Genomic DNA, 10,205 nt, shown 5'->3' with positions numbered 1-10,205 from the left:
ACCTACTGCACCAGGTGATCGTTAATGAGCTGGGACAATGACGTGGCGTCCTGTGATTGGCTCCCGTAATCACTTAGTTTTTCACCTTGACTACAGTTAGTTTCACAATATAAAAATATAAATGCATATATATTTTTGTATTTAAATGTAAATGCATAGAAAATAAATTATGTATTATTTTATTAAGTTCATTTTATTGAAGACAAATATGGGACACATTGCCAAAAGCTTTGTTTACATTGTTGACTTTACTCACAATTTAATTGGAGTTACATGATTTTGTGAGGTTACTAATAGCAATTTTAATAATAACTGTGAAACAGTTATTGGAACTTTAATTACAAAACTGAAAAAACCTGAAAACCTTTCTATTTGTTTATTTTTGTGTGATTCCCACACTTTAGATGGTAAAAATGCAACCAAATCAACGATGACCAAAATGCACAATTTTCGAACGCCCCTCCCCTCGTCTGCAATGACCATTTCAACGTTTTGCAGCTATTTCAAAATGCAAACTATTCACACTGCATTTCAGATGACTGTCTTCATGTCATGACAGTGGTTTACACTCACCAGCCTGAAGTATCTTCTGCTGCTGTGGAACCAGTCTGCCCAAAGCATTTCCTGCTCAAAGAACTGCCGTTCACTTGATATTTCCTCTTTTTTCAGCCTGTTCTCTGTAAAACCTAGATGTTGTGTGTGCATGAAAAATCCCAGTTGATCAGAAATTTCTGAAATACTCAGATCTGAGAGACCGAAACCATGCTACATTCAAAGTCTTCTAAATCATCTTTCTTTGGAATTCAGCAGGTCCCTCTGACCATGTCTACATTCCTCAATACATCGAGCTGCCATGCGATTGTCATTACATATTTGATATTATTAGATTAGAATAGATAGATATTTGCATTAACAAGCAGTTGCTGAGTAAGTTTACCAACACATGAAAATAGGCCTTAGTATCTTGCTGGCATAGTAGTTTTGTAGATTGTTTTTTTTTGTTTGTTTGTTTGTTTTAATATGCCAGCCAACTGAATGACTACACATGTATATAATGGACATGAAATATACAAATACAACAACTGTCCTTAGATTCAAAACCTTTGCATTTACAAACAGATATTCACAAACTATGAAAAAAAACATATGTTTAGAGCATCTCATAACTTTAGAAGTAAAAATATTACCAGTCATAGATCGACAAGTGCAAAAAAAACAAAAAAACAAGCTGCTCAATACATTAACAACCTCATCAGGGTATAGCAATATTTTCTTCTCCATTTCTTGTCCAAGTGTCCTTCCTAAGTAGCATTTATATTTATTTTATCTTAAGTGCCATGTCTGTCTACCTTTGTAACTGCCTGTACCTTTGTACCACTATTCCAGGGATAAACAAATCCAAAAACATAAATTATAAACTCTGTTCTGGCCATGTGATAAAGCTGGAGTCACTCTCAAACATGAAGCAATCATTTGGAAATTGGTAGATTGCAGGTAATACTTTTCTTGACCTAAAACCAAAATCAAAGAATCCTTAGCTTCTCAGAAGCGCTGTCAAATTTCTCCCTGATGTGTTTATCTTCCTCGATCCAGAAGTAGTTCCACTGCAGAAATCTCAGAAAAGAGTGTGAATCTAAATATCACCATATGTCAAAGAGTTGAGTTTGAGAGCAGCAGAGTAGAAACTCCACATCAGTTCTGCTGTTTTGCGCTAGTATTTTTTTTTGTGGCTGCAGTAGTGTTGAATTTATTCCCCCATTTGTGAACGGACCCAGTGTCACTTGTTAAAGCATCTGTTTTCCAGGTTAACGAAGAACATCTCCAGTTTGCCTGAGAGCAGTTGTTTGTATCTCTGAAGAACTGTGCTTAGACTCTGTGACCACAGAGGAACACAAGACAATGTTGGATCCACCACTGGCTCCTGCTGGTCCAAAGAGAAAACACAAAAGGACACTTATTAAAAACAAATGATGTGGGTGGACATCAAACCAAACACATGACACTATGTGGGGGGGAAAACAAATAAAAACTGGTTCTTGAAAGGAAAATGATCTATTATAATTTGGGGATGTTGAGAAGAAAAGCACTAAACACAGCCATCTTCATCCCGTGCAACATTCGAGAACAAGCGTGTCACTAGGAAACTATGCACTGCTATCGTCTTCCTGTCCTGAGGAAGGAAGTCTTGGGGACACACAACATACCGTAATACCATCCTATCAACAGTGGGCCACAGGTTTATGAGAAACCAGCACATTTCCTCACCAGAGAAAACTGATAATGTCTCTAAATCAAACATAAACCAGTTCGAGAGAAGCCAATCAACACGTTTTCAGTCATTGTGTGCAATCTAAAAGAAATGTTTCTGTTTCTGCTGTGACGTTGTTGAGTGAGAATGTCTGACACTGACCAAGCTTCTATTAGGCAATGTGTGGGTCCAAATATTTAAATACGAAATATTTGTCGTATATGTGAAATGCTCTTTGAACAGTGGTGTACCTGAGAACCTCTTGACAGTGAAATATACACATTTAAATACTAATATTTAACCAATATCACTGTTATTTTAACGTTGACACCTGCCTTTGACCTGCAAATCACCACAAATCACGCTTAAGTGCACAGCGTCAGCTACTCACACTCAGCTGAAGGTGTGTGAGAATAAACAGGTGGTTGTTGATGTTGTTCTCCAGTCTCTGCAGTAGTGGAGCACCACATTCTGGCTGACTCAGCGTCTCCATAACCTTCACACCTTCAAGAAGAAGCCCCAAGGATGCAACTATATCTCCTCTCCTCTCCTGGTACTACAGTAACACACGCACAGGGAAAGACAAGAAAAGGCAACAGCATCTGATTTTAGAGGAATTTATTCAGCACAAGAGTTGGAAATAATAAGTCATATCGCCACTGTGGCAGAAAACGGTGGATTTCATACATGCGTTAACGTACTGATTTGTTTTCCCACGATGCTACGTGAAGTTCTGTGCAGGGCAGCTGAACCGGTGTGGTCATGATGTCAGCACAGTCACTCTGCCAAGGAGGAGACATGGACAAGAGGTTACAGGGGTTGGACAAACCAGTGGACAACAGAGAGACAGAGTGATGGGAGACTACAGGTGAGAACAGATAAACGCAGGCGAGAGCCAGACAGACCGACAGAGAGGTGGTGGGAAGGTTTTTCACTTACCAGTGCTTTTTCCATTTCTGCCACAATATTCAAAACCCTCCTGGCTGTTTTGTTACACACAAAGTCTATTGGCTTGGTCTCAGCATCCCACACCTTAGAGGCTACCATACAGAGAAGCAGGAGACCTGGGCAAACACATAAACACACAATGAAGCTCCTTCAGCTTATCTGTATTCCACGAGTAAAACCTAGATTAACTGAAGCTCACTACTTACCGCTTAAAGCCATGCCCTGCTTTGCCTCTCCCGGTGAGTCCACATTTGGTCCATTAAGAGATCTGTTGGGTGGAAAAAGCTCCGTGTCCACTGTGGTATCTTATAAAGAGGAGCTGTGTGTCCTTTTTGTCTTCTCACTACTTGATTTCCCACCTTCTCATTCAGAAGTGGGAAGTGCGAGTGTTATCTGGCCCCAGAGCAGGATGCGCTCCAACTTCCCTGGTGCACAGCATAACAAAATGGTGTTGCCTGAAAATGGTATTTCATTGATATTAGAAGGATTATTTCTTGCTGCTTGTTTGACCAGTGGTGGCTTTCAGAGCAAAGCAGGGACAGCGTGGTTACTGACTAAAAGGTTAATGATTTATTATTGTGAAAGACTCAATTTGCACAGCTGACACGAAATCCAGTCACTACTGCTGGACGCTGTTTACTTTTATTGTCAAGGTTTGCTCTCACCAGTGGAGGAAGCTGGCTGTTTTTGTTCATATAATCTACCAAATAGTGTGGGTGTGTTTAAGGTCTGTAGCATGTGTGGTGACTAATCTGGATGAATTGATGCATGTACTGTATGTGTGACACTTAGAGGGACCTGGGGACCCTTTATTGAACTAACACTTCCTCGTTTTTTTTCTTCTCTTTTCTGCTTCTAGCCTTTCCTGCTTCATACTTTGCCACAGAGGAAAAAGAATCCTAAGAAATGATTCATTCATCTTCTACCACTTTATAAAGCTGGTTGTGGGAGGGGCGCTGGTGCCAATGCCAGCTGACATAGGGCGAAAGGTGGGGTACACCCTGGACAGGTCGCCAGTCCATCACAAGAAATGATAAAGCAGGAAAAAAAGGGGCCTTGTTTCCTGCCATTGGTTCATTGCAGTCTCCAGTACATATTGCTGATTATAGACCGAAAAAGCAGACACAGACCTCAATGCAGACAACTGCTTGCAGCCCAAAATGTATGACCACGCAGGTCATGTGTGTCGATATGCTCTAGGAAGTACAACACACTCACTGGCCACTTTATTAGCTGCAAACGTTCAACTCAATACTCACTCAATATCTAATCAGCAACTCACATGTAGACCTCATCGACAAGACCTGCATCCGAGCATCAGAAAGGGGTAGAAAGGTGATTTACGTGACTCTCAGTGTGGCATGGTTGTTGGTGCCAAATGGGCTGGTCTGAGTATTTCAGAAACTACTGAACTACTGGGATTTTCACACACAATCATCCTCAGGGTTCATCATGACATCACTCGCTCACTCACTCATTCATTCTATCACTGTGCTGTGCCTTAACCTCCATGTCCTTCCTTCCTCATCAGGCTGACACACCTGCAGCAGATCCAGAATCACTACAGCCCAATTACCAGTCTGCTATATAAGCCAGCAAGTTCAGTTTTAGTTCATAATTTGGTTTTGTCAGGCAGGGACCAGGCCGTCCCTCCATCTTGCTGAGTTCGGCCAGCATTTACAGGTCTCTTTTGGTTTGCTGACTTCTTTATTTGGTAAAGTATGTATATTATACTTCAGTTATGGTTTTCTTAAAGAATGTTCATTTTCTTGTGGGAAAGGTTGGTTAATAAAACCTGTTAAACGTCCCATTTTCTAGTTTCCTTTTTTTATGTTGAGGTCTCCAATTTGAGCCACTGATTGATGTATTTAATTGTTTGGAGGCCATAACAAGAGGAAACGTTAACTACACTCATTTCAATCAATAATTTACAGTTTTATAATAAAGTTTCCAAATACTGTGAAATCATTCATTACAGCAGTGGGGTTTGCAGACACAGCCATCCTTAGGGTTTACAGAGGATGGTCGTCAAAGAGAGAAAATATCCAGTGAGTTGCAGTTCTCTGGGCTAAAAAAGTGATACCAGAGGTCAGACTGACAGAATGGCCACACTGGTTTGAGATAAAAATGCATTTGTAGCATGCATGGGACTTTGAGGCAAATGGACAACAGCAGTCATGTCTACCTAATAAAGTGGGTGCCCTTAAAGCTCGGGAGCCCTGATTTAATCATTTTTAGACACACAAATATGTTCGGAATTGTGTTGTATTTAACTCCAACAGCAACATTTAAACTTTAATTTAGACCAAGCTGCACTTTGTAACCAGGACAGGACACGTGCCAACGTGGCACACCATCATAAGTTCGTTTAATAGCCTAATTGCTGTATTTATCACCCAGAAGAACAAGTGAGTGATGTCCTCACCCATACACACACAGGGGTGTCATGTCAGAGGGGCGCAGCTGGAGGACGCGGTGACGCTCCAATTCAGAAATAAGCTGTAATGGCTGTCAGAAACACGGATAAGAGGAATGCACCATTCATCCTCATTTCGGACACACATGTGCTCATCCACATCACTCCAGCCGCGACACTGACGGAGTCTCTGTCCTCTCCTGTTTGTTTGTGTGTGCCAGTATTAAGACACATGGCGCCTAATATTAGACCGTTAAGTATGTGTTGTCACAATTTAGAAGGAGAGAGAGGGAGAGCGCTGCAGACAGAGCATGAATACTAAACACATGTTCTGTTTTTCAGCCTCCACTCCTCCACCTTCCCCTCTGCACACAGTCCCGACCACCGCTTATTAAGACGAATGTGCGCCGCGGCTCCGCAGATCATGACAGGAGCGCAAGGATTCTGCACTCAAGGAGAAAACTGCGGCCCATGGAACTGACGGTATACCCGCATTGCATCACGGACACGACACCCGGTTCCCCGCTGTTTCCCTCCCACTTCAACTGGCGCCGACGAGGAGGCAGAAGCATCTTATCTTAGAGTTTCTTTGACGCACAGACCCATATGCAGCTGCGCTCGGGCTGTTGTCGCTCCCGGGCTCAAAAGCCAGCCGGCAGCTGCCTGCTTCGCTGCGCGCCGATCTGGGGGCAAAAACCGGTAATTACGCGCCGCGCGGACAACTTTGGCGAGGTGCTACATGGATTGCGCAGCAGCAACAGGCCAGTCACTGGCGTCTACTGAGATTTCACTCACGGTAGAGTGAAGTGTGACTCAGTCATCCTCGTCAGCCTGGTCACATCATCATCAAGTTTACGAGGCAACCTGTAGCTGTGTGCCCTTTTACTGCAGGCATCATTTCACCAAGGCGCAATGACGGGACACACGGGACACAGCTGACGGTTTTGAATCTGTAGCCCGGGGAGGAGAGAAGAAACAAGAGTGCAGGGAAGCAGCCCCAGTGCAAACCGTGAGTATATATGTCCTGACAAGATGCATAACTGTTTATTTTCTCTCGCCAAAGTGTGAAACCCACGCGCATCTCTGCGACACTGTCCATAGCATGCTCAAGGGCAAATTGGACATTGAAGGTTGATTGGGTTGTGGTGTACTTGCTGGTTTTGTGGTGTGGTTTTTCTTTTTCTTCTTTTGTTTTCCCCAGCTGCAGCCAGGATTGGCAATTTAGAAGCTGGAAGCTGGCCTTGCAAATGTAAAGGGACACAGGTGGTTATGTGCTGATACTGTATAGAAATGACTCAAGATATTGCAGTACTAATGTCATAAGATATAGGCCGTTTGTTGGTGTTGTTGAACGTTTACTTGGGCTAATTAAAAGAAATAACTTTCCCCACAATTTGATTGACGAATCTACAAGACATCATTTAACACATTCGTATCACAACACAATAATGCTCTCCATTAACCATTTATATTAGGATTTGGTAAATATTTATTACCAATTTTACTTGTCACATGTAGACCACATGTTACTCTGAGCGAGGACTGGAGACATGTTGTTTTTCATCTTTAATGCTGGCCTCCATGCAGAGGTGGATGGTGTTTGTGAATCCGGCAGAGATGGAGAGATGTGGGTCAGTGTGCTGGTGCTTGGGGCTGCAGAGCACCCAGTTTCTTTGCTGCCGGGGCCATGGCACCTCTGTCTGTTTGAGGCAGATATTAGGAAGGTGGTGCCACTACAGTCAAGTGTGCATGTACAATAGTGTTTAACATCTGGAAAACACAATAGGGATGATGTGAGGACAAGAATTACTTCCCAAGGTTCACATGAACCTTGAAGTGAATGACTTATGACGTGCAAGTGTCTTGCTCTGGGTTTTCTGTGTCGTCAATCAGAACCCTCTGCTCTGGCATCGCTTCTCTCTGGTCCTCACTTGACTCCTTTGATGGCTCTGCAACCCACTGATTGGGTTTTTCCAGAACACAAAGCACACAGAAATGAAGAGGACAAACATGACATAAGAATGAATTAACCACTAATTAACTGAATTAATAACAAGTCTGTGCAGTGGTGATGTATCACAATAAGGCTCACTTGAGGCTCCAGTAACTGATCCAGAGAACAAAGCTGCTGAAAAACGCAATACCTTTGTAATTTAAAGTGTGAGTTTATGAGAGTGGCTTTTTTTTGGGTTAAATCCCACTGTGGTCCCAGGAGCCCTGCTAGTGACTGTGGTCCAGCACTTTGAACTAGAACAGTCAGGTAGTCTTTTACAGGTCCGTTTTATCTGTCACTTTCACTCCCAGAGGAATTCTTTTAACCTGTGAAATAGCTGCTTTGATATTCAAATGCACATTGGCCTGAGACTAGATAAATAACGCAATGTGATACCGCCAGTTTAAAGCTTGAATGAATCAGCTGACCTGCTGTTTTGGTACAATGCACTGAAAGTCCTGAACGTCTGAAAATATAAATCTTGGCTCTGGGATAGCATGCTGACCTGTCCAGACTGTCCTCTACCCCTGACCCTGCAGTGTCTGCTAGGATTTAGCTGCAGCTTCCCCCAGCCACCCCTCAAAGAATAAGCAGTGGAAAATGAATGAATGGAGGCAAATTGGCAAACTTGATGGACGTTTTGGCTCCTGGCAAAGCAGCAGTGCATCCTTGGAACAGTTGTCATGTATCAGGCGTGAGTCCAGTTGGCTCCACATCTTTCGTGCAAGAGATTTGACCACCGGTGTTTAGCATCTGGAAAGAGCGTTGAGTGAAATCCAGAGAGACGAGCATCTGCGGAAGGGAAATGATGTGAGAGTGTAAACAAACCTTCATGTGTGAGCATTTTGTGCCGTATACAAACACACAATGCAAACATGACAAGTCAACTCAGGCTACTCAGTTAAAATGTTGAAAAAGAATCCTCTAAATGATGGTCTCGTGTTTTGTCCACCAACCAAAATGAATTAGATTGAATGATTTATTTGTTATATGGAGCAAAGAAGCTGTATTCTATCCACAACTGAATAAATACAAATAAGTATTCACATTTAAGAAGCTGAAAAATACTCTAACTGCTCATTTCGGAATTCAATTATGATCAGTTAATTGCTGCACTCCCACAGTCAACATGAGTCATACAATGAAGGTAAACACAATAAGCACTTTCTAAGACTGTGGAGATTTATGAACCGCCTGGAAAACATAAGGGCTACTTTTCATAGATTAGCACCCAAGTCCCTCATTTTGGTGTTCTGATTGAGACACCTGATGATTCATGTTCATCCCTATCAAAACATTTAGCTAAACATCATGTCTATACGACGGGGGGGCACCACTGAGAGGCACCACATTTCTCCTTTTTAAAAAACAAAACAACTTTCTTTGAGAAAAGGCTGATGCTGTCCCTTACAACTGAAAGGAAGGAGAACATGTTAAAGAGACAGACAGAGAAAAGGGAAATTGAGAAGGTAATAAGGTTTTCAACATCATCATTATCATTAGGGCTGAACACATACGTATTGTGTAAGTATATTGAGTCAAAGGTTCACATTCACACCTCAGCTTCTGCCGCTTCTGCTTCCCTATTCTTCTCATGTTCAGTTTTTTGATAGCCCATCCATCCATTTCATCTATCCTTTGAGCATCGTAAGGGGAGCTGTCACCAATCCCAGCTGCCACTGGCTGAGAGGCAGGGTAAACCCTGGACAGTTTCCAGTTCATCACAGTGCTGCTCAATTTCAGCCAAGGATCACCAACAGGTCAACCCCATAAAAGATATTCCAGGGACCCCCTCATGCAATTCCCCTGTACAGAAACAAGGTTTCACAATTTTCCTCAATGTGTCTGATAGTCCTGGCAACGTTTTTCATCCACACATACTCATTGGATTAATTAAACACCTTTTAATGTTTTCCTTCAACCATGACAATTATTAATTGTCATATGCATATAGGTGTTGCACATCTGGACAGTGGAAGGTGACTAAACAGGGGAAATGGATGTCACAGACAGATTGACTGAAATCAAGTTATACCATGTACCATTACCATATACCAGTAAAATAGCCACTGTCAACATGCAGCATACTGTGTGTGAAGGGTCGAACTAATAGCAGCAAAAGAACACTGCTGTAAAATTGTATTCTGTTGCTGTTTTTGTGAGGATTTCTTCATGACACTGATGTGGCCATAAATCAACGCCCAACAAAAGCCTGGTGCTTGAGGATTACTCATCGCTCCTAATCAATCCAACAATGACTCATATCTGAAGCCAAGGACAGTGGCGTCGTCCTGCAAGAATAATTGAAAAAAAAATAAACCAATCATTGCATTTTGGTTGCTCCCTGCGGTGGTTGACCTTTCTTCTTCTGATAATAATTTCCAGCAGGCTGTACGATAAAATGTGCAAGGCTGCCCTCCACAGTTCAAAGGCTGTTATCACAGCTCACAAAGTACTTTATCTGACCACAGATAATGTTATCGCGCCATTTAAAGAATTAGAAAAAGCTACTATGCCCCTCCACACCGACACAGTCCAACAGTCCTTCATTATACCTGCACAGAAACCAAGTCCCTCGAGTCCAGAGAGAGACGGTGAGG

The 10,205-nt window shown here is 42.4% G+C and overlaps 2 protein-coding genes across 8 annotated transcripts in view; one reads left to right on the top strand and one right to left on the bottom strand.

Moving 5' to 3' along the window:
- Nucleotides 1–361: 361 nt before the first annotated feature.
- On the bottom strand, nt 362–3,637 carry thpo (thrombopoietin). 2 transcript variants are annotated; one of them, XM_044041054.1, is made up of 5 exons: nt 3,403–3,637; nt 3,188–3,312; nt 2,950–3,030; nt 2,640–2,804; nt 362–1,924 (listed from the first exon to the last, which is right to left on the bottom strand). In XM_044041054.1, the coding sequence occupies exons 1-5, from the start codon at nt 3,413–3,415 to the stop codon at nt 1,778–1,780; spliced, it is 531 nt and encodes a 176-aa protein (XP_043896989.1). In that variant the 5' UTR covers nt 3,416–3,637; the 3' UTR covers nt 362–1,777. The 2 variants fall into 2 exon arrangements, with proteins under 2 accessions (XP_043896989.1, XP_043896996.1); XM_044041061.1 differs by having other exon boundaries at nt 362–1,921.
- Nucleotides 3,638–6,295: 2,658 nt separating this feature from the next.
- The window catches only part of clcn2a (chloride channel, voltage-sensitive 2a), a 45,745-nt gene continuing 41,835 nt past the window's right edge, over nt 6,296–10,205 (top strand). For all 6 annotated transcript variants that reach the window (XM_044045538.1, XM_044045528.1, XM_044045497.1 and 3 more), the window contains exon 1: nt 6,296–6,621. The gene's annotated coding sequence lies outside the window, so the exon portion shown is untranslated. The remainder of the gene's footprint in view (nt 6,622–10,205) is intronic.

The sequence above is a fragment of the Solea senegalensis genome, linkage group LG1 (assembly GCF_019176455.1).
Source record: "Solea senegalensis isolate Sse05_10M linkage group LG1, IFAPA_SoseM_1, whole genome shotgun sequence".
In the NCBI taxonomy this organism is placed as follows: Eukaryota; Metazoa; Chordata; class Actinopteri; order Pleuronectiformes; family Soleidae; genus Solea; species Solea senegalensis.
The sequence above is the reverse complement of the archived record's forward strand: the minus strand, read 5'-3'. Positions and strand labels throughout refer to the sequence as shown.

What these genes read in the sequence shown, in the direction of transcription:
- thpo (XM_044041054.1), bottom strand. An exon ending in CATCGTGGGAAAACAAATCA is followed by an intron (nt 2,805 to 2,949) that starts GTACGTTAACGC and finishes GTGTTACTGTAG; the next exon opens with TACCAGGAGAGGAGAGGAGA. An exon ending in TCACACACCTTCAGCTGAGT is followed by an intron (nt 1,925 to 2,639) that starts GTGAGTAGCTGA and finishes TCTTTGGACCAG; the next exon opens with CAGGAGCCAGTGGTGGATCC.